The sequence below is a fragment of the Megachile rotundata genome, chromosome 7 (assembly GCF_050947335.1).
Source record: "Megachile rotundata isolate GNS110a chromosome 7, iyMegRotu1, whole genome shotgun sequence".
NCBI lineage: Eukaryota > Metazoa > Arthropoda > Insecta > Hymenoptera > Megachilidae > Megachile > Megachile rotundata.
This window is the reverse complement of record NC_134989.1, coordinates 14,136,180-14,157,141: the sequence shown is the minus strand read 5'-3', so window position 1 is coordinate 14,157,141 and position 20,962 is coordinate 14,136,180. Positions and strand designations below refer to the sequence as shown.

General features: G+C 32.3%; 7 protein-coding genes across 18 annotated transcripts; 4 read left to right on the top strand and 3 right to left on the bottom strand.

The window, feature by feature from the left end:
- Nucleotides 1-87: 87 nt before the first annotated feature.
- On the bottom strand, nt 88-3,294 carry beta-PheRS (phenylalanine--tRNA ligase beta subunit). 3 transcript variants are annotated; one of them, XM_003700777.3, is made up of 11 exons: nt 2,874-3,293; nt 2,691-2,746; nt 2,432-2,586; nt 2,249-2,318; nt 1,872-2,138; nt 1,619-1,798; nt 1,167-1,547; nt 998-1,078; nt 820-912; nt 460-739; nt 88-375 (listed from the first exon to the last, which is right to left on the bottom strand). In XM_003700777.3, the coding sequence occupies exons 1-11, from the start codon at nt 2,929-2,931 to the stop codon at nt 224-226; spliced, it is 1,773 nt and encodes a 590-aa protein (XP_003700825.2). In that variant the 5' UTR covers nt 2,932-3,293; the 3' UTR covers nt 88-223. The 3 variants fall into 3 exon arrangements, with proteins under 3 accessions (XP_003700825.2, XP_076389314.1, XP_076389313.1); XM_076533199.1 differs by lacking the exon at nt 1,167-1,547 and having other exon boundaries at nt 2,874-3,294; XM_076533198.1 differs by lacking the exons at nt 2,691-2,746; nt 2,874-3,293 and adding an exon at nt 2,659-2,682.
- Nucleotides 3,295-3,591: 297 nt separating this feature from the next.
- Nucleotides 3,592-4,725, bottom strand: cni (protein cornichon). 2 transcript variants are annotated; one of them, XM_012279620.2, is made up of 4 exons: nt 4,340-4,725; nt 4,194-4,262; nt 3,840-4,096; nt 3,592-3,758 (listed from the first exon to the last, which is right to left on the bottom strand). In XM_012279620.2, the coding sequence occupies exons 1-4, from the start codon at nt 4,340-4,342 to the stop codon at nt 3,734-3,736; spliced, it is 354 nt and encodes a 117-aa protein (XP_012135010.1). In that variant the 5' UTR covers nt 4,343-4,725; the 3' UTR covers nt 3,592-3,733. The 2 variants fall into 2 exon arrangements, with proteins under 2 accessions (XP_012135010.1, XP_003700824.2); XM_003700776.3 differs by having other exon boundaries at nt 4,411-4,725.
- Nucleotides 4,726-4,732: 7 nt separating this feature from the next.
- Nucleotides 4,733-10,480, top strand: Ced-12 (engulfment and cell motility Ced-12). Of its 3 annotated transcripts, XR_013038668.1 has the most exons (9): nt 4,733-5,029; nt 5,139-5,432; nt 5,502-5,930; nt 6,002-6,418; nt 6,486-6,923; nt 7,010-7,316; nt 7,384-7,969; nt 8,113-8,400; nt 10,092-10,480. XR_013038668.1 is itself a non-coding variant. In XM_012279621.2 (7 exons), exons 1-7 carry the CDS (start codon nt 4,919-4,921, stop codon nt 7,545-7,547), a joined length of 2,160 nt encoding a protein of 719 aa, XP_012135011.1. In that variant the 5' UTR covers nt 4,733-4,918; the 3' UTR covers nt 7,548-7,973. The 3 variants fall into 3 exon arrangements, 1 of the variants encoding a protein (XP_012135011.1); XR_013038667.1 differs by having other exon boundaries at nt 8,113-10,480; XM_012279621.2 differs by lacking the exons at nt 8,113-8,400; nt 10,092-10,480 and having other exon boundaries at nt 7,384-7,973.
- A 792-nt stretch (nt 10,481-11,272) lies between these two features.
- On the top strand, nt 11,273-14,091 carry atms (RNA polymerase II-associated factor 1-like protein antimeros). Of its 3 annotated transcripts, none has more exons than XM_012279626.2 (8): nt 11,273-11,499; nt 11,569-11,661; nt 11,727-12,051; nt 12,132-12,275; nt 12,356-12,459; nt 12,527-12,743; nt 12,815-13,055; nt 13,146-14,091. In XM_012279626.2, exons 1-8 carry the CDS (start codon nt 11,426-11,428, stop codon nt 13,859-13,861), a joined length of 1,914 nt encoding a protein of 637 aa, XP_012135016.1. In that variant the 5' UTR covers nt 11,273-11,425; the 3' UTR covers nt 13,862-14,091. The 3 variants fall into 3 exon arrangements, with proteins under 3 accessions (XP_012135016.1, XP_012135015.1, XP_012135017.1); XM_012279625.2 differs by having other exon boundaries at nt 13,143-14,091; XM_012279627.2 differs by lacking the exon at nt 11,569-11,661 and having other exon boundaries at nt 13,143-14,091.
- Nucleotides 14,092-14,177: 86 nt separating this feature from the next.
- Irbp18 (Inverted repeat binding protein 18 kDa) lies at nt 14,178-15,297 on the top strand. 4 transcript variants are annotated; one of them, XM_012279602.2, is made up of 4 exons: nt 14,178-14,328; nt 14,744-14,854; nt 14,934-15,090; nt 15,150-15,297. In XM_012279602.2, exons 2-4 carry the CDS (start codon nt 14,744-14,746, stop codon nt 15,251-15,253), a joined length of 372 nt encoding a protein of 123 aa, XP_012134992.1. In that variant the 5' UTR covers nt 14,178-14,328; the 3' UTR covers nt 15,254-15,297. The 4 variants fall into 4 exon arrangements, with proteins under 4 accessions (XP_012134992.1, XP_003700820.3, XP_012134993.1 ...); XM_003700772.3 differs by lacking the exon at nt 14,178-14,328 and adding an exon at nt 14,337-14,523; XM_012279603.2 differs by lacking the exon at nt 14,178-14,328 and adding an exon at nt 14,473-14,589.
- Nucleotides 15,298-16,162: 865 nt separating this feature from the next.
- On the top strand, nt 16,163-17,864 carry kappaB-Ras (NFKB inhibitor interacting Ras like 1). Its single transcript, XM_003700771.3, has 2 exons — nt 16,163-16,297; nt 16,433-17,864. Exons 1-2 carry the CDS (start codon nt 16,199-16,201, stop codon nt 16,937-16,939), a joined length of 606 nt encoding a protein of 201 aa, XP_003700819.1. The 5' UTR covers nt 16,163-16,198; the 3' UTR covers nt 16,940-17,864.
- Fa2h (Fatty acid 2-hydroxylase) lies at nt 17,367-20,615 on the bottom strand. Of its 2 annotated transcripts, XM_012279601.2 has the most exons (6): nt 19,348-20,615; nt 19,024-19,249; nt 18,065-18,225; nt 17,877-18,009; nt 17,680-17,799; nt 17,367-17,588 (listed from the first exon to the last, which is right to left on the bottom strand). In XM_012279601.2, exons 1-6 carry the CDS (start codon nt 19,600-19,602, stop codon nt 17,503-17,505), a joined length of 981 nt encoding a protein of 326 aa, XP_012134991.2. In that variant the 5' UTR covers nt 19,603-20,615; the 3' UTR covers nt 17,367-17,502. The 2 variants fall into 2 exon arrangements, with proteins under 2 accessions (XP_012134991.2, XP_076389315.1); XM_076533200.1 differs by having other exon boundaries at nt 17,367-17,799; nt 19,348-20,056.
- Between the last annotated feature and the right edge of the window lie 347 nt (nt 20,616-20,962).

Sequence of the window (20,962 nt, the reverse complement as noted above, 5' to 3'; positions counted from 1 at the left end):
TCACGAACTTTGGAACCATATTAACTTATTGATGATGAGGGTAAAGGGAAATTAAAAAGTAATATACAATAAATTATAGGCTTGATATACAATAAATTATATACTCGTGATATATATTGCATTATGAAAACTATTTACATTTTTATTAAGTTCTTACATAAAAGTAGAAAGACACGTTATTTATTGAAATCCATGATAAATACAAAATAATTTGCTGTGCATGTTATAAAAATGGTTCAATATCAATTTCTAATACAGAGCAGGGCATACTTAGATCAAATTTTGATAATACGTCTGGATGCAAAATACCCATTTTTCCTATCACCTTGTTGTAACATACTATTTCTGCACAACGATGAGGAAAGAAAGTCGGATCTGGAATAATTATACAGAATGAGGTACAAACTTTAACACACTTTAAATCATTATTCTTTATATTTCTAATCAAATAATTCTTACCGTCGGCAGCGCGAAGATAATATCCATTTTCATCTTTGTTTGAACTCCACGGTACTTCTAATACTTGTAATATTCTATCCAGTAAACCGTGTATCGTTTCAAAACCATCAGATTTATTACAGTATACCACACACAAATGTCGATTATTTCGCGCTCCAACTTCTACGGTATCATCTTTTAATACTACATCGGAAACTTCAAATAATTTATGAGGTAGCGGCATCTTTTTATTTGCGGCTAGTGTTTTTAATAAACCTGGTAACAAAGTAGTACGTGCCACCTGTAAAATCATTACATGAAGACAATAATATTATTATTGTATATCTCGAATAAAACGTATATGCATACATACACGCATACCTGAAATTCTGATGTTTTTGGGTTTGATATATGAACTGCCGGTATATTTTCCAATTTATGACCTAATTTATCTGATATATCTTCACGCGAACACTGCAAAGAAAATCAACCTGTTTTGTCAAATAATTTAACTACATTGTACAATCAAAAATATCGTACCGCTAAGAATTTTACCTACCAACGAGAAAGTTAATGCTTCTGTAAATCCAGAACAAGCCAATTCTATACGCAGATGATCGGATAATTTATTTAGCGGAAACTAAATATAAAATGTAGAAGAAAAAAATATTATAAGCAAATTTACTTCAAATTTAGTAAATTTAATAATGAATGAAATTTATATATACCTCTTCCGCGATCGTAGATAAATATGGTATAGTTTTCTTAATGTTATTATATCCGTATGCTATAGCAATATCTTCGTAAATATCACATGCATGTATTACATCGTGTCTAGTAGGAGGTATTTCAACGTCTAGTTTATTATTTGCTTTAACAAATGTCTTTAACGACATTCGAGAAAGCAAATCTGCTACTTCTTCCGGTGTTTGTTTTACACCAATGTAATCCATTGCTTTTTTACAATCAATTTCCTCAATACGGTATTTCAAATCCGGATAATGAAATACACGTTTATCGGGATATACGATCTCTACTGTTTCTACCGTGTATTTTTGTTTACAGTATTGACTAAAAGCACAAACTATAGTATCCAATGCTATCTTTGCCTATAAATTTTGTTCATTTCCATAATGTGTATTTATTTCTTGTTTAATAAAAATGTTACTATTATATATACCTTTGTAAGATCCGTTGCAGTACATTCAATCAGTACGTTTTTAGTATCAAGTGTAATTTTTGAGTGATCTCCATTAATAATAGGTGGCAGAGATAAAACAATTCCATTACTATCTGTTATTATTGGATAAACTGGACTATCCTTTATGATGTGCAAGTATTGTTTCAACTGTGCATGATTCTGTAAAATAATTGTTAGTATAAAATGTAATCTGAAACAAGTACAAACTATATTAAAATTTAAATATACTTACAGCGTATAAGTTCATAATTCCTTCTCCAGTATATTCTTTATCTTGATTAAGAGGTATAAAAGAAATGTCAGCTGGCGATTTTGCATCATATAGAAATGGGCCTTTAATGGTATCTAGGTCATGCGTACCAATGGATACTAAACTTCGTTTTCTACCTATATTTTGATGCAGTTTGTCTTGCAAATCAATGAAACTATCATATGAATCCTTTGTGAATGTAATATCACGTAAGACAGCTGCAACTATGTGTCCTCTGATTTTTAAACACTGAAAATAATAAACATAAATGAAACTATTTTATCATTCTACAAAGTATTATGGTTTAATTTTTTATTTTCATGATTAATTTAATTATAGTAGTTATATAAATTATATACCTGTTCTGTCATTACAATTTTTTGAGGTCCAGTATTTGGTAATATTGCTGTGTATCGTGGAATATCTAGCCTGTGTTAAAATATTTCAAAATACATATATCAATTACAAAAGATCAAGAAAGATTAGTACTATAATATGACTGTAATGTAATGAAATATAATTCATAAAATTAATATACATACTCATTTAAAAATATGAGAAGTCCAACACTTAAACTCTCTAAGCATAATAAATCGTGTCTATTTGCTGGGATATCAATTTTATATATAATTTCCTCTGATGTTCCTGCATTTTCTACTACACCTTGTTCTTTCATTATTATTTGCTTCTCCGTTGTCTAGACATTAATGTTCAATGTTATTTATACATAACAAAAAATATATAAGAGATTAATTTATATTGATGATACATGTTAAGTAATATTAATTTATATGTATATACCACTTCATCCAATTCTAAGCCAAATTTGAAACACAAATCTTGGAATTCTTCATCCGCTGAAAAATAAATGAAATTTGAAGAAACTATATATTAATTATATTAATTAAAAAATTTGATTGATATTACTAATAACGTTTGATTACAAAAATATGATAAAATTTTCATTGAATAAACTTAACTTACAATATGTTCTTTTCAAGGCTGTGAATAATAGGTCACGTTTAATGCTAATAGTCGGCATTTTTGTATAATAAATATTATTGACTTTAATACAGCAGTGTAGTAAATTTGATTTGTTTCATAAATAAATACTTTGCGTATTTTGAAAGTACACTTATATATATATTTATTGATACTTATTAGCTATAGAGATTAAGGTTAGAATCTAACATGACACATGGCCACGCTTAGCTGCTCGTGAAGACACAACCGTGAAATTAGACCCGATGCACACGAGCGAATTTTTTCCGTGCGATTCCGCTGCAATCATATGTCTATCTTCGTTACTTTTGATTGAGAAAACAAAGAAAAATATATGATCGCAGCGAAATCGCACGGCGAAACATCATTCGTGTGCATCGGGTTTTAGGAAAATGAGTTTGCCATCATACGTTTAATTTATTTGTGCTTCGAGTTTAGTGCGCGCGCAAAGTGATTTTTTGTAAAGAGTAATATGAAATTTAAAATGAACTATTTGTTTAACGAGTCTGAATTACGTACTCAGAATAATATCTATTACAAAAAAGATATACCTGTATATTTGCAAACACATACATATATGTACACATAATGTGTGCCCTGTATGGTAATAGATAAATAAACCAAAGTATTTCATGTAAGTTACCTTGTTAACTATTTTAAATAATTACTTTATAATTAAATACAATAAAGTGGAAACAACTGGTATGCAAACACTAAGCTTTATTTTAAAAAATCTTAACAATTTAACATATTGAATATCCCTCCACTTATTCACAGACTGACTTGTACATGCTAAAAACCAACATAGAAAGTTATTGAAAATACAATAAGAGATATTTTCTTCAATGAATTAATGAACTGATCATGCTGAAATAAAAACAAGTTCATATAATGTTATCTGAAATGTTTTAAATTATGAATACTATTTTCAAAACGATATTTACTTACCCATACAAATAATAGAAAAATGATAAAAGGTAAAACGCAAGTTTAATCCATCCTTCTCTTTGGTGAGTCGTCAGAACTTGAGCATTCATTATACTAGTAGGATCATAAAGACCCGGTTTAGACATAACAGGTCTATGGAAATATTGCCATAAATGATATATTATTAATGGAATATTTAGAAGCAATGAGAACCATTGCCCACTGATTAAAAATAAAAAGTTAATTAATATGTGTAAACCATATTCTGGAATAACTAGCTGAAATATCAATATTCATATAGTAAATTAAGCACTATTTAAGATTGTCATCATGAATTTGAAATAAGCGAGGTTATAAGATATTTTAAAGTCTTACCGGATTTAAACTGTTACATTGTTCAATGGGATTTTTATAACCAGTCTTTAATTCATCAAATGCTATAACCTGAAAAATTTAATGTCTTTAATTATGAATTACTCTACAGATTTGAAACACTAAGGTTAGAAATAATTTGCAATGACCATTCATATTGACGGTTTTAGTTAATATTTTGTGTCAAAAATAGTCATCATCTTTTGTGATTTGCACGTACATGAAATATTGCAAAGAATATTAAAAAAGCATCTACAATTAAAGCCACGATGTATGAAAAAGCAGCCAAATTGAACGCCATTGTAACTGTTTGCAACAATGCTACCAAGTGGTTTAACGGATTCGGACTGCAATGGTTCACGAATTAACATCATTTTCACTAAACATATAACTAAGAAGTTAGTACAACATTATTTTGCTTTTTTAGACAAGGGAGGGAAGGAAATTCATTAATGACTAAGTTTCCATCGAGGGTTCAAATAGGGTTCAAATCGGGTTCAAATCGGATTAGAGACGGGTTAGAGTCGGGTTAGAGTTCAGTTGCCTTGCCTGTTTTACCAGCTAGATGCTGGGAGAGTAGTCCTGCGCTGTCTATCGGTCACTCCAGGTACTATTTGTCCGAACTTGGAATGTGTGGGTTTCGAACCCATTGAAGAAGTGAAGAAAAGGCGTAGGTCGGCCGAAAGCCCAGTGTCAGGAAACGTCATATATCACGAAAAACATTAAAAATGCCGGTCCAAAAGGATTCTAATATCGTGAAAATCGCCGTCCAAATGACGGAACAAGTGCCACAACTTATTGAGTTTAATCAAAGGCAACCACTCACTGGGATTATTCAGGTATTTAGAACAAAATATATGATTGTACTACCCCTCTGTCCACCTTGTTGTTTATCTCAAAAATTATTGAAGTATGACTAAACTGAGGTAACATTTTAATTTCTAATAGGAACTGTGCAATGGATGGGGTCTTTCTGACCCTGAGTCTTATTCATTACAATTTTCTGAAAGCAATAATCAAAATTACATCACAGAAAAGAATCGTAATGAGGTAAAGAATGGTAGTATTTTAAGATTAGAATTTTCTCCTTCTAAAACTGCTCGTGATATTTTAACAAAACTTAATAATGGGACTATGGAGGAAAAAACTGCAGCCTTGCAAAAACTAAGTACTCTTAGCACAGATATGACATTTGCATTAGAATTTATTAATAAGCAAGGATTACATTTAATTATATCACAGGTAATATACAATGAACTTTAATAAATCGTCATTTATACAGCTTTATTTATAAAATATATTCTTTTATAGGTAGAAGGTGAAAAATATAAAGGTAATGCACTTGCATATTCGCTTCAATCATTTGTGGAACTTATGGATCATGGAATTATTTCATGGGATATATTGGAAACACCTTTCATTAACAAAGTGGCAAGCTATGTAAACAATCAGGCTGTTACACAAGATACCAGTATTATTGAAGCTTCACTTAGTATTCTTGAAAATATAGTATTAAATTCTTCTGGAAAGTATGGGCAAGTTGAAAAAGAAGTGACTTTTCCCAACTTAGTAATGCATCTGCAAAGTATGCGTCCTCAAATCCAGCAGAATGCAATAGCTTTGATAAATGCATTATTTCTTAAGGCTGATCTATCTAAACGTAGAGCTGTTGCTGCAACTCTTCAATCTAAGCAAGTTAGGAATGTTTTCCTAACGAATGTTATACAGTCCACTGGTCAAGTATGAAATATTAATGCATTTACCATTTTATTAATGTATATAAAAATTTATTAAATTTTATTGCAATGTAGGTTGGTGCAGAAATGGCTCATCAGTTATATGTACTGCAAACATTAATGTTAAGCTTGTGGGAACAACGTATGATGACAAAAATGGATCCCCAAGATCAAGATGCACATGATAAAATTAAAGAACTCAGAAGGATTGCTTTTGATACAGAAGGTGCAATAGGTGGAGATGTAACTGCTCGTAAGCAGGGTCTCTTTGCCAAAGATTATAAAAAGTTGGGCTTTAAATATGATATTAATCCAGCACTTGATTTTACGGAAACTCCTCCTGGAATGCTTGCTCTAGATTGCATGGTTTATTTTGCACGCAATCATACAGAAGCTTATACGAAAGTTGTACTAGAAAACTCTTGCAGAGCAGATGAACATGAATGTCCTTTTGGCAGAACAAGTGTGGAACTTGTCAAATTACTTTGTGAAGTAAGTAGTACAAAATAACACAAAATAATTATTTAAATCAGCATAAATTATTAGATAATTTAATTAGGTATTGCGAATTGGGGAAGCTCCTAGTGAACAAGGTCAATCATATCATCCTATGTTTTTCACTCATGACCACCCATTTGAAGAATTTTATTGTGTATGTATTGTTCTTTTGAACAAAACCTGGAAAGAAATGAGAGCGACCACAGAAGATTTTGTAAAAGTATTTTCTGTTGTAAGAGAACAAATTACTAGAGCACTTCAATTTAAACCCACGGGATTAGATAAATTTAAAAACAAGTTACAACAATTGACATATTCAACGATTACCAATCTTTGGCAACAAGAACGAACTAGTAGAGAGGAATGGGAAAGTCATGCAAGACCAATCGTCGAACTTAGAGAACAAATTACACCCGAAATTTTAGATCTTATTCAACAACAACGTTTAGGTTTCTTGGTAGAAGGTACCAGGTTTATGAAATACAGTGCTAGAGGACAGGTACTTCTTTAATTTTGTAAAATTGTAATGGACTGATTTATTCTCAATAATTTTGAATTTGTAATATGTACTTTAATTTTGAACAGAGAATTAAGGACAAGTTTTGGTACGTTCGGCTTTCACCAAATCATAAGGTATTCCATTATGGCGATTGCGATGAGAAATCAGTGCCAACGATAGACGAACTTCCTACAAAATTAGCCGTCGTTGAAATTCGTGGTTTACTAACTGGCAGAGACTGTCCACACATGAAAGATTTACAGCGACGCAAAACCACACATCAGTTAGCGTTCTCTTTAATTTTGGATTCTGTAGAAGTTTCAAGCCTAGATTTTGTTGCACCTGATGAACAAGTTTTCGATTATTGGACCGATGGTATCAATGCCTTACTCGGTATGTAATATACGTTCTATATGTATTATGCGATATTTTCTTTAAACATAAAAGTGTTTATGTACAGGTAATAGAATGACCAGTAAAGAAGCAGAAAATGATTTGGAGACATTATTATCTATGGATATTAAATTGAGACTTTTAGACGCAGAGGGACTCGATATTCCCCAAGAACCACCGGCTATTCCGGATCCACCCCCAAATTACGATTTTTGCTATGAATTAAAGTAAACGTTTTCTTTTACATTCAAGAATCGCGCAAGACGTCTTCATTTTAGATAAAAAGTTTTATACAAATGAATCATTTTTAATACGTCTAGATTAGTATTGTTTATATACAATACATAGAACTTAATTATATAGACTATACGTTTAAGTATATTTTAATTATATTAAAAGACGCAGTACATTTTACCAAAGATATATTTTACATTTTACAAGTGCAAATTATATACATTGTTTTGAAAATTATTTGTATATATCAATTTGATACTTATACAATGATATATCGATTTTATATTATAACGATAGTAGATATCGAAGAATTAATATTATTTACAATTCCATTTACAAGACTATATTTAAAATCATGTTCAGTCAATTTTTTAGAAATTTATAAGTATGATCTTAAAGGTGTAATAAATTTTTTTAATGTAAGTTAATAAATTATTTATTGAATCATTATGTTGTATGTTTAATATTATATATAAAAAGCGATAATATTAAAGGCATTGGTAAGTTGAGTGCAGATATTGTATAATTATGTAATTGTATAATCAAATATTTTTATTTTTAGAAGTGGAATATTGCTATTAAAATAGTGATTTTGTAATAGCTCACATGATATCTTCTGAAAGTATTTGGTAATTTTGAGGATCATTTGCCTGGTGATTTGGAGGGCAAAGAAAGAACTCGATAAAATTAAGAACAGGACCTCTACTAAATGGATTCAAGTATCTTCCTTTTTTATCTCTTAAATATGAATATCGTTTATAATTAAACATTTCGTTCGTTGTCAAGTTCATACAAGCATGTAATACCTACATAAAAAAAACATAGTTAATTACGAATTCGGATAACTATCGTAAGTAATAGAAAATTATATTTTACAATTACCGAAGTGCATGTTAAAATCCATCCAAGTCCACAGAACACCAAAGCTTCTATTACACCCAATACGTATAGTAATTGGATCCCTTCAATTGCCATACAGTAGCAAGCAAAGTAAATTGTAAATGAACAATTTATTGCTATGCACATTACAAACAGGAAAAACCACATTCTGTAATCATGATTTGTTAATAAGTAATAACCATCCAGATATAAGCTGTGTATATAATTTTATAATTTACCTATTTCTTAAACCCACACAGTTGTATATAAATGGACAATGGTGATCAAAATACGTAACACATCTATTACATATTCTGCAATGTTTAGCTCTTAGTGGTCTGAAACATCTACAACTGTGACATAATCGAGATAACAACACGTTTCTTTTCTTCCATTTATCAAAGTATGGGATCTAGAATAAAAATAATTATGTGCATATCACATTACATAGTATTTGATACTACACATGGTCAACATTGTAAAATAGTACTTGTTTAATTGCTCTGTAATAGGTTTCGCTGTTCTGTGGTATGTAACCAGGGTCTCTTCTGTTTGCTACAATCCACGAAATCCACATAACAATATTCCAATAAATGAAGCAGTAATGACTACCGCGTAGAAGATTCCACGTTAACGGGATGCATTTTAATAAATACATTGGATATCCCCATAAGAGGACAGATATCATAAATAATAATATAGGACCTTTACTGTTCCCAGCACCACCGAATAATAATGCCCTTCAAAATAATTATACGTTAATATATTAACGAACAAAGTACAGAAGATGCGGAAGATGAAAATAATACAAACCAAAGTTCATTGATAGGTGGAATCCACCTAGACCTTCGTTTCTGTTCAGCTTGAAGTATCCTTATGATTTCCGAATGTCTATGACTTTTCGCCAATTGCAATGGTGTTTTACCGTTCTTATCACGGGGTTCTAATTCAATTTTACTCTTCTCACACAATATCTTAACGCAACTAATGTTACCAGAAAGACACGCCAAGTGCAATGGTGTAGATCCAAAATAATCTGGCTTTTGTAAATCTACTCCACTGTACATAAGTAACCTTATCAATTCTGCATGACCTTTATACGCAGCCCAATGAAGGGCAGTGTCGCCGTTTATATCCGTTAAGTGTCCTAATGCACCGGACCCTAATAGAAATGCCGCCGTTGCAAATTTTCCGAACATACAAGCAGTCATCAGAGGAGTTAAACCTTTAAAATCTGCTGCATTAACAGCAACTCCCGCCTATAACAAATTCGTGAGATATAGTTATAATTTTTCTGTGCTTTATTTCGTTTAAGTACCTTCAGTAACAGTTGAACTATCGCGCTATGACCCTTTCGGCAAGCCCAATGTATTGGTCGTGGTCCTTGAGTTCCGAGGCAAGAAAGATCTACTGGTCCATTTCGTTCTATTAAGTATCTCATTACCTATTGTATAACAATGTTTTTTAAAAAATATACTAATTTTTAGTTCATAAAAATAATTATACTAACTTCAATATTTCCATCCAAAGCAGCCCAATGGGCAGGAGTATATCCCCATTCATCCCTTGCGCTCAATACGCTTAAACCATTCTTTTCTACTAATTCATCTACGGCCGTAATTTCACTAAATAAACATATTAAATTTTTCTATTATTTCTCAGGTTAATCTTCTATTGTACGGATAAAATGATGATAAAGCAATCTAACCCGGATCTAAGAAGTTCAAAAATTTGTTTGGTTTCATTAGATGGCGTTTGGCCGGGAGCAGTTTCGTCGGCATAAATATTATCATCAGGGCCATTTCTCTGCTGCAATTCAGAACCCTTAGTAGATCTATGATTTTGATGAGTGGTGCTAGAAATTGGAGTATTTGGTAGATGCCCGACCATGTCGGGATCGGGACTTAATTCCCATACGGACCTTGCTGCCCCGGGCCCCGTTACAGGGCTTACAGGATACACCTACAAAGTTCAAAATATTTGTATAAAATTGTGCCTATTAATTATAAATCAAATGTTAAATTAAAGCTTTCACATTCTTATACTGTAAATGTAATTTTATTTTTACCCGCCATGCATTTGAAATTTGGCGCCAGTTTCGAAGGCATTTTAATTACATTTATATAGGTTGCTCACTTGTGGGGTATAGATATTACATTTTTCGTCTTTTCGGTATTGAGTTTATTAAGTTTGCATATAGTAAGTATACTCTTGCAGCTCACCTTACAAAGCGTTGCGAGTTCCGTATTTACTCGCTCGTGTTCGGAAGGTGTCCTAAAGGATGCGCCCTGTGTTGTCCCACCTTCCGAAACGGTTAGTCACAAAGAAACATTTGGTCCTACCATGTTTTCCAATTTCCTTTTTGTCGAACACCTTTTTGTTTATTACAATAAGTCAGAAACAATACCTTCCGTACACGGCAATTTGACTAGTTAACAGCAGCAATGTCCGCATTTCGAAATGAGACCATAGCTACGTGATATTGCGCATTCAAATCAATACTGTAGTTGAACGAACGCCTGCGTACTAAAATCATATAAAATGTCAAACTTCTGCTACATTTTTTAAGTATAATTACAATGTAACCACGATATCATAAGTAATATTTATTAAAATTTGTTAACCTCAACATTTTATTTTACTGTACCGTTTCATCTTCGAAAGCAATGCTAACAATTAGGTCATAAGACATATTATATAAAAGATATTATAACTATGTGTATGTCGTACCGTGATCTAAATTATTAAAACAGTTAAAGTGTATTATGTTCTGTAATTTCCACATTTATTAGGAACTGCATAATTTCATTTTAAATTTGAGTACTATTTGCTAGGTAGATGGCGTTGGAGGAGCTTATTTCATTCTGCTTCGCGATGTATAAATAAATATATATATTTACATACACAAAATGAAATTTACTTGTGTGCAGTTGTGTTGAATAAAAATTATTTGGAATGTATATAAAATATAATTAAGTTTCATTCATTAATCGAACATGGCTCCAACAATTCAGACTAATGGCAATGCCGCCGAAAGAGATAAACGTGCGGTTAGGCCAGCAGAGAAAAGGTAAGGATTAAAAACCTTAACCTTAAATTATTTAATATAATCGTGTCCTTTGCAACATTTTTATTTCAGATCTGAATTAATCTGTAGAGTTAAATATTGTAATACTTTGCCTGATATACCGTTTGATCCCAAATTTATTACATATCCTTTTGAATCCACCCGGTAAGTTTCATATGTTTATGTATTAAAAGTGTTTTGGGTAATTTATAATTGAAGAATATTTCTAGATTTATTCAGTATAATCCAACCTCATTGGAACGTAATTATAAATATGAGGTATTGACAGAACATGATTTGGGTGTGGAGATTGATCTTATCAATAAAGATACATATGCTGGAGATGTGAATGCACAGTTGGATCCTGCTGATGAAAAACTTCTGGAAGAAGATGTTCTTACTCCACAAGATTCTAAAAGATCCAGACATCATGCCAGAAGTGTGTCTTGGCTTAGACGTACTGAATATATTTCTACAGAACAAACCAGATTTCAACCACAAACTGTTGATAAGGTTGAAGCTAAAGTTGGTTATAGTATTAAGAAAAATTTCAAGGTGAGTTAATATACTTATATTTCTACTGTAATTCTATATTTTCATTGCATGAAATTTTATTTTCATACTCATACTTTTAGGAAGAAACATTATATATGGATCGTGAGAGTCAAATCAAAGCTATAGAGAAAACATTTGAAGACAATAAGAAATCAATTGAAAGACATTACAGTAAAGCAAATGTGGTACCTGTAGAAATTTTGCCAGTATTCCCTGACTTTAAGGTATATAGGAACAATAATCTTTATTTTAAATAGTTAAAATATTCAAACTTTTCTATAGCATTCTTATGTATTATTTTTAGTTATGGAAATATCCCTGTGCACAAGTTATATTTGATTCTGACCCAGCTCCAACTGGCCGTTCTGTGCCAGCTCAGATTGAAGAGATGTCTCAAGCTATGATTCGGTAAATTATATTTTGAAGTTACTTGTTTGCAATGTGTACAAAAAATATAACATGTGTATTGTTTTAGGGGTGTAATGGATGAAAGTGGTGAACAATTTGTAGCATACTTCTTACCTCTAGAAGAAACCTTAGATAAACGTAGGAGGGACTTCACAGCTGGAATTGATTATGCAGATGATGAAGAATATGAGTATAAAATGGCTAGAGAATATAACTGGAATGTTAAAAGTAAAGCTTCAAAAGGATATGAAGAAAATTATTTCCTTGTTATCAGACAAGATGGGGTATGTTGAATATTATTTATTCAAAATAATAAATGATATAAGATTTTTATAATTTCACTTATTAATTGTAGGTGTATTATAACGAACTGGAAACGCGAGTACGTCTTAGTAAACGTCGTCAAAAAGTTGGTCAACAACCAAATAATACAAGGTTGATAGTTAGACATCGACCTCTGAATGCTAATGAGTTTAAGATGCAAAGGTACAGGGAGAAGCAACTAGAACCACCAGGAGAAGAAGATGAAGATGAAGAAGAGGAAGAGGAAGAAGAAGAAGAACCTCAACAAGAGGTTGAGAAAGCAGAAGAAAGAGGTTAGTAATATTACATTTTTTAAATTTTATTAATTCTATACACTTTGTAAAATAATTTATAAAATGATTATTTGTAATCTTTTTTAGAAGGATCCGAAAATGAACGTGAATCTAGAGCTTCTTCCCGAGCCTCTTCTCGAGCATCCAGTAGAAAGTCACGTTCCCGTTCAAAATCTGGTTCAAGATCAAAATCCCGTTCTCAGTCACCATCAAAATCTCGTTCTCAATCGCCATCGAAATCGAGATCTGCTTCTCGCTCGCGCTCTGAATCGCAATCCCCTTCTAGATCACATAGTAAATCAAGATCAAGATCCGGTACACCACAGTCTAGAAATTCTTCTAAATCAAGATCCCGCTCAAAATCAGCTTCAAGATCTCGTTCTGGATCACCAGCTAAATCTCGATCTGGATCTCCAGCTGAGTCTAGATCTGGATCTCCAGCTAAATCTAGATCTGGCTCTCCAGCTAAATCTCGATCAAGGTCTCCAGCTAAATCCAGATCAGGATCTCCAGTTAAATCCCGATCAGGGTCTCCAGCTAAGTCTAGATCAGCATCTCCAGTCAAATCCCGATCTGGATCTCCAGCTAAATCCCGTTCGGCATCTCCAGCGAAATCTCGATCTGTATCACCGTCAAGTTCAAAATCTAGGTCAAAATCGAGATCTGTTTCAAGATCAAGATCAAGATCACCTAGTGGTAGCGGAAGTGGTTCTGGTAGTGGTAGTGGATCAGGCAGTGGAAGTGGATCAGGCAGTGGTAGTGGATCAGGCAGTGGTAGTGGTGAAGGTGCCTCCGAAAGTGAATAAATAACAATCATTATGACGAAAGAACAATTGCGGTAACACTGAAAAATAATTTTAATTTTAAGGTTGTATTTGTAAGTAACCTACATTTTGTAAAACTGTTTATGGTTTATCAGTTTATCATTATTACGAAAACATTCGATCGTTATATGTATATAGTACCTGTAATATAAGGTACGGTTACAGTGGAATCGAAATATTAATTTTAATAAAAAAAGACATTGTATCGATAATGAAGATTACGTTTGTTTACAATGTGTTGTCTATAAAGTACAAAGAAGTACCGGTAGAGTGCAGTCCATGTTTCCTCGGTATATCACCTGCAAGCATTGCATCATCTACATGACGTATCTGAATTGTGTTTTACAGTGATACCTATGGTAACTTGCTGGCAATTACAGTGTGAATTTTTTCAGTTTTAAGAGCCTATTTAATGAGATTGAATGTAAATATTTTCATAAAACATAAAGGTGAGTAAATTGGATTGTATAAAGTACGACATCTTTCATCATTCAATGATGTTTCACAAACTTAAACGTTTAGAGCATATTACGTGTCCTAAAAACATTGACCCTGATTTATGTGACGCACTATTCAATGTATGTTTGTGGTATGTTTGTAGTAGTATTATTGAAGTGTGCATGTACATAAACATTATACAGCAAGTAATTAACTATAATTTAAAAAACTGATTTACTATACATTTTATTTAGAAATTTAATATACTTTTTGTAAGTAGAATAATTTGATAAAAGACAGTACGTATAATTAACGTTTTTATTACTGATATAATGATAATAGTATGCATGAAATTATTAGGTTGTATTTTATAAATTTAATAAAGATGTATTAATTTTGGAGTTTTTGTATAATGACTGATTACAGATGGCTCCAAAAAATAAAGAAAATAGCACATCTGCAAATAAAAGGAAGCGACAAATTTCAGAAGAAGAAGATGATGAAGACTACAGAAGGCGCAGAGACAGAAATAATCAAGTAAATCTTGGTTTGATAAGTTCATCCAAAATAAAGAGTACACATTTATTTGACTCACTAATATTAATATATTCTGCAGGCTGTGAAACGTTCAAGAGTTAAAAGTAAATTACGTACTCAGCAAACATTGGAACGTGTAAATCAGCTGAAAACAGAAAATGAATTGCTCGAGGAGAAAATTAAAATGCTCACAAAAGAATTAGGATTTTTAAAAGATCTTTTTCTCGCACATGCAGGTATGTATATTATTTTACTATGTTGATGAATCCTTTTTGTATTATACCTATAATTTTAGGCTCAAGTCAACATTCTGTGAATTTTCAAGACTTAGATCTGAATGCTCTTCTGGCTGATGATACAAAACCAGAAGAACAAACAAAACAAACAGCTAAACCATAAGTTACATGAAATGCCACGTGAAGGAAGTAACGTGGTAATGATTATATCTGAGATAAAGATGTGCTTTGGTTTGTCCATTTCTAGCATAAAGTTAGACATCTTGGAACGATGTCTACTTCCAATTGACTTGTAAGAAATTTGAGGTGCTTAAAATCCTGATAAGTGCAAGGAGATGCATTTGAAATTTACCATTATTGGTACATGATAAAAGGAGATTCAAAATTGCAAACAGAGGCGAATAATGCAAAAACAAAGAATCTATGTGAAGATTTAATTAATCTGAGATGGAAAGAAGTACAATATAAATATATAAATTTAATTATAAAAAAAATATAAGTTTTGTTTATGATAATATAAGAAAGATGAAACAAGTTGTATGTATAAAGGAAAGTGATAGTTGAGGATAAAATGTCCAGAATACATTTAAATGTATTTACGGCGAAGAACGATTTCTTAGAACACTTATATATGTTGTAAATATGTTCATAATGGAACAGTTTAATCATTCCAATATAATATTTGTATGTATTAGCACTTAAATATTTTACTTTTTCTAAAGAAATAGTTTGATAGTTCGTAAAATGACAAGTGAATTTTATATGTATAAATTCTATATTCTTAGAATAACTATATGATTTATATTCTCAAAGCATTTGTGAAATGTTAAGAGTATTTTTAAGCGAAATAAATAAACTTGATATATACTAGACAAAAGTATGTAAAAACTATTAATGTTTATTTACGATAGGAATATCAAATATTTAGAAAGATTGCGCATCTCGGTAAAGTCAAGTCCTACATATTTCCCCTAGAAAAACGCCTGTCATCCTTCGGTTACTAGATTCAGGCATGAAGAATAATGAATTATTCTTCTTTTTTTCTAATGTTTACTTGTGAGGGTAAAAACAATCTGATAGTATATGTAGATCAAAAGGAAAGTTAAATATGGGAAAAACAACGAAAGTAGTTGTTTGTGGAATGAAAGGAGTAGGCAAGACAGCGTTATTGGAACAGCTCATATATGGAAACGTCAATGTCAAGACAGTAAGAGTTTAGGTTATGTTTGTATACAACGTACTGCAAAATAACACATTCCCGTAATATACGATGATTTGTAAATTTATTTCTTAACATCAAATTAAATCATTATAGTACAATTAACATTTTATAATATAACAGGAAATTCATCCAACAATCGAGGATATTTATGTTGCGAACATAGAAACAGACCGTGGTACTAAAGAAAAAGTACGGTTTTATGACACGGCAGGACTAGAATCTCTTCAGAGTAATGCAAATAACCAGCAACTACCCCGGCATTATCTTGGTTTTGCTGATGGTTATGTATTAGTTTATGACACTGCGAAGCCAGAATCCTTAGATGTACTTTTCCCATTGAAGAAAGACATTGACAAAAATAAAGATAAGAAAGAAATAACTGTGATCGTTGTTGGAAACCGAACAAAAGCTGAAGAAGATTCTCACAGTTTGGAGAATACAGCGAGTAAGGCTGCAAATTGGTGTACTAGAGAAAAACTGAAACATTATGAAGTAAACGTTATGGACAGAGTTAGCTTGTTCGAAGCGTTTGTTCATCTTTCTTCTAGACTAAATCCTCCTACTAATAAGAGTACCTTCCCACAATTGAGTATGGGTAGAAAAACTGTGAAAGTAGAAGGACCTTAATACGTATATCAATATTACAAGTCACTTTTTGTTAGAAAATAATGTGTGATAAACTAATGTAATTATAGACCACTGTAAACTGGTCTATAGTATACTATTTTTAAGTTAACATGACAATTTCATGTTTTAGAGCATGTGAAACAATTATAATCCCATATGGGAAATTTAAGGTACCAGATGTACATGACATTGGCAGCAAATGTTAGTCTTATTTATTTGTGATTTGTCACTAGTATTATCAGTTATCAATTTCAATGGCATTTATGTAATTATTGATATTGACTTTTTTATTAATATGCTCAAATTATTTTTATCAAAAATAAGTATACGTTATACACGTATTATGTACTTAAAATATCCGTTTGTTTAGGCACTAGTAATACTGCGTAACGCGGTAAATAGCTTTATTAATCTAGATCTGGTCCTGTTCTTCGTTTTGTTCCTTTTTTGTACTTAAAGCTACTATCTTCGATAAATTAATGTTAAATTGCAATTTGCGAGTTTTGTTTTGCAATTGCAAGGAATTCATAAAGCGTATTTTTATGTACAATTATTGAGTCATTTCACCACTCTATCGGTTTCAGCAATTTTCTCAAAGAAATGCTCGTTCCAAACACGTAGTCCCATATTTTACTACTGATACCAAAACCTGAGAAAAAGAAAACAATACAATACAGAAGAATACAATATGAAACACATTTGTGAAGCGTTTCGTGGATTATTATCTAGAAGAATATTACCTAACTCATGATGCGAGAAATGGTGATAGTTGTGATTCCTTTTCAAATTATAAAAATACGTTCCAAACGTCGGCGCACCGTGATGTAAATAGTAATGAGTTAAGTCGTAACACAAGTAGCCTAAGGATAAATTATTTCACGTTCAAATTATGATTTATATTATTAATAAAATAAATATAAGAATATTGTTATAGTACCTGTCGCTGTACCCGCAATAATAAAATAAACCATCGCTGGTGGAAAAAGTGTTCGATACAAGGCTAACACTAATCTCGTCGTTAATAACCCGGGAAAGGGGGGAAATACCAATCTTCTGTCATCGAATGGCGTCTAAAATAAAGTAACCCTTATATTTTTAGTTACCACATGAAATTAATGGTTTTACCTTGTGATGAATACCGTGAAGTAAAAAATGCAAGGAAATAAGTATTTTTGAATTAGCTGGTGGCTTAAAGTGAAAGAGTTTGCGATGCAGCACGTATTCCATCACGGTCCATAGAAATAATCCGAATACGTATGAGACCGCAGCTTGGAGCAATAAGTTTCCTAAAAGTTTTAAGATCAGATTAATTGTTAATTAATTATGAAGCTTAATGAAGCTTTAGTTTCAAATTCAAGACTTCACAAACTCTTGAACCTTGGAACCGCGGAAACTCGGAGCACTTAAAGCTTGGAATGCTTCAACCTTGAAACGTTTTCAGCTCGAAACGTTTTAAATTTAGAATATTTCAAACGCTTGTAAATTTTGTATCTACACATATGGTCCCCATTATGTCAGCTCGTGCAGTTTCGGTAATTCGTATTTTTAAACGACACAGATTAAGTTTATAATAATATTTATAGTTTCCATAATTCTCGAAAGAAAAGTTGACTTGATCTTGACCTCAAAATTCAAGGTCAAAGCTTATTGCCGCGTGGTGATCAGGGTGAAACATGAGTCAATTTTATCGTTTTGCCGAAAAATGGTATTAAGATTTCGTTACTGATTTATGATACGAAATTGAACGATAACAGATATGTGGAAGAAGTACAGTTAGTACACTTTAATAAGTTTTCACCTTTGTTGGCGTGAAACAAAGAGAAGACAACTGTCTATACCCTCTGAAATATTTAGCATGAATTTTTTAGATGCCAAGACTTTCTTTTGCTTCGTGACCTCGATGGTAATTTATGTTAACAGAAAGAAGCTCTGACGGATAGAAATAGTTAACCGATTTTCGTATTATGTAACAAATTTTAACTTCGTTCAAAGGCATTACACTATATTTGAAACATGATGGTATTGGCAATTGCATTGAAAATTTGCAACAAATCATAAAATTTGCAAGAATAAAAAAATATTACCAGAGTGATCCTCGGGGGCTTGCACCCACCCCAGACAGAGGAAGGCAACGCACACAGGTATCCAGATGATCGGAATCAAGTACCAAGGCGTGATCGATAAAATTTCCAAATAATTCGACTGAAACAGTCGGATCTGCCTGTTGACCGGCAAATTGACCCATTCCCAGTATCGATCACCCAACGTACCCACTTGACGAAGTATAGGCGCGTTCCAGTCGATGAGATTCTATAAATGTTTAAAGTCAAGCTATTACGAGGTTTGTGCCCAATACGTGTCGATTGAAAAATCGAATGCAGCGAAGAACACGTGGTTCCTCAACTTACTTCGTACTCCTGGTACTTCTCCTCGTTGTTCAATTTGAATTCTTCGAACAAGTGGAAGGCCGCTTTGGAGTGAGGATTGTGATCGAAAGCACTGTCGAGACTTCGATTTTGGTAATATTCGAAGACCTTCTTCCCGCCAGGATGGTACCTGAGGAAGTCGTGTATGTTGTAACGCCCGTCTCGGTAATTGACCAGAAACTCCTCGTTGTTCGCCGGTTTGTCGCCGGTTCGTTTGCGCGGTCCGGTCGTCGCCATCGTGCACGAATTTCGAAAGTGTCTGACGCGGTCCTGTCGGGATTTTGCGTCTCAATTCGAAATCCGCGAATCTTCGACTTGTCCGAGAACGACTTTATCGTAACGCGCTTCGAATCTATTGATAAGATTCCACGTACGCGACTATTATAGGAATAATCATAAGCTGTATCACCTTTGAAAAGCGTTATCTACCGTGATAAGTTCGTGCCTATATTCGTTGACGCCACCGCCAAATGATTTGTGCCCCCCTCCAATCTGCCTCCCCCGATCGCCCCTCTTTATAATTAGTATTTTTCGAAATCCTCGAGAAATTATCATCGATTCGATACAATTGATTCATCGACACGAAGCTTCACGCGCCACCGTGTTATACGTTTTTCGAATGTACTGCTCTACTGTTTCCTGGTTGCCGCGTGTAGAGGGGGCTCAGGGCCGCTGCGATTTTTCACACGTTAAGTTTATAAATAACAATTAATTATCGCTTGATACGCGTTTATTTACGAATATATTTTTTTATCATAAATATCTGCGACTGACTTTACAATTTTAGGGCATTGATATGTTGGGATTTTTTATATTGTGGGAAAGTTTGAGATTTTGGGATTTTGGTAGACAGTGTGAGATGGGGTAAGATAAACGTTTTCGAAAGTGGGAGCAAAGTTCCAGAGTCTCAAACTAAAGTTCCAAAGCCTCAAATCCTCTTAAATCCCAAGTTTGAAAAATTCTGAAGATTTGAGACTCAAAGTCTCAATCTTTAAATTGCAAAGCTACTGCTCAAATCTTTCAAAATCTCAAACTCATGAGATTTCTCAAGTCTCAAACTTTTAAACTAGCAAAATTGCAAAGGTCTCAAGCTTCATGAACTGCAAGTACTTATCTTCCACATAAAAAATAGTGTTATTAAAAAAGTAAACATCTCGAAAAGAAGTACTTCATAAATTTTTATATTTACAACTTAATTAACTTAATTTTGAAATTAATTTTTATAATCATATTTTGGGTATCTGTCTCCTCGAGTGTTCTAAAAGGTAGCAAAGGAATTAACTTAATTTTGAAATTAATTTTTATAACTATATTTTGAATATCTGTCTGCTTGAGTGTTCTAAAAGGAAGCAAAGGAAAGAACTTAATTTTGAACTTAATTTTTATAATAATATTTTGAATATCTGTCTCCTCGAATGTTCTAAAAGGTAGCAAAGGAATTAACTTAATTTTGAACTTAAGTTTTATAATTATATTTTGAATATTTGTCTGCTTGAGTTTTCTAAAAGGAAGCAAAGGAATTAACTTAATTTTGAAATTAATTCTTATAACAATATTTTGAATATCTGTCTGATTGAGTTTTCTAAAAGGAAGCAAA

Bases quoted from the DNA above. Each gene is read 5' to 3' on its own strand.
- Irbp18 (XM_003700772.3), top strand. From the start codon at position 14,374: ATGATGTTTCACAAACTTAAACGTTTAGAGCATATTACGTGTCCTAAA. The intron at 14,524-14,743 runs GTAATTAACTAT...GACTGATTACAG, and splicing joins ACATAAACATTATACAGCAA to ATGGCTCCAAAAAATAAAGA. The intron at 15,091-15,149 runs GTATGTATATTA...CTATAATTTTAG, and splicing joins TCTTTTTCTCGCACATGCAG to GCTCAAGTCAACATTCTGTG.
- Fa2h (XM_076533200.1), bottom strand. From the start codon at position 19,602: ATGGCGACGACCGGACCGCGCAAACGAACCGGCGACAAACCGGCGAAC. The intron at 19,250-19,347 runs GTAAGTTGAGGA...AAACATTTATAG, and splicing joins AGAAGTACCAGGAGTACGAA to AATCTCATCGACTGGAACGC. The intron at 17,800-17,876 runs GTACTATAACAA...ATTTATCCTTAG, and splicing joins TATTGCGGGTACAGCGACAG to GCTACTTGTGTTACGACTTA.
- cni (XM_003700776.3), bottom strand. From the start codon at position 4,491: ATGGCGTTCAATTTGGCTGCTTTTTCATACATCGTGGCTTTAATTGTA. The intron at 4,263-4,410 runs GTACGTGCAAAT...TAAATTTTTCAG, and splicing joins TATTCTTTGCAATATTTCAT to GTTATAGCATTTGATGAATT. The intron at 4,097-4,193 runs GTAAGACTTTAA...TTGATATTTCAG, and splicing joins AATGTAACAGTTTAAATCCG to CTAGTTATTCCAGAATATGG.
- Ced-12 (XM_012279621.2), top strand. From the start codon at position 4,919: ATGCCGGTCCAAAAGGATTCTAATATCGTGAAAATCGCCGTCCAAATG. The intron at 5,931-6,001 runs GTATGAAATATT...ATTGCAATGTAG, and splicing joins TTATACAGTCCACTGGTCAA to GTTGGTGCAGAAATGGCTCA. The intron at 6,419-6,485 runs GTAAGTAGTACA...TAATTTAATTAG, and splicing joins TTGTCAAATTACTTTGTGAA to GTATTGCGAATTGGGGAAGC.
- atms (XM_012279625.2), top strand. From the start codon at position 11,426: ATGGCTCCAACAATTCAGACTAATGGCAATGCCGCCGAAAGAGATAAA. The intron at 12,052-12,131 runs GTGAGTTAATAT...TCATACTTTTAG, and splicing joins GTATTAAGAAAAATTTCAAG to GAAGAAACATTATATATGGA. The intron at 12,276-12,355 runs GTATATAGGAAC...TATTATTTTTAG, and splicing joins CAGTATTCCCTGACTTTAAG to TTATGGAAATATCCCTGTGC.
- kappaB-Ras (XM_003700771.3), top strand. From the start codon at position 16,199: ATGGGAAAAACAACGAAAGTAGTTGTTTGTGGAATGAAAGGAGTAGGC. The intron at 16,298-16,432 runs GTAAGAGTTTAG...ATAATATAACAG, and splicing joins GAAACGTCAATGTCAAGACA to GAAATTCATCCAACAATCGA.
- beta-PheRS (XM_003700777.3), bottom strand. From the start codon at position 2,931: ATGCCGACTATTAGCATTAAACGTGACCTATTATTCACAGCCTTGAAA. The intron at 1,079-1,166 runs GTATATATAAAT...TTTTATATTTAG, and splicing joins TATCTACGATCGCGGAAGAG to TTTCCGCTAAATAAATTATC. The intron at 913-997 runs GTAGGTAAAATT...TTTTCTTTGCAG, and splicing joins AAGCATTAACTTTCTCGTTG to TGTTCGCGTGAAGATATATC.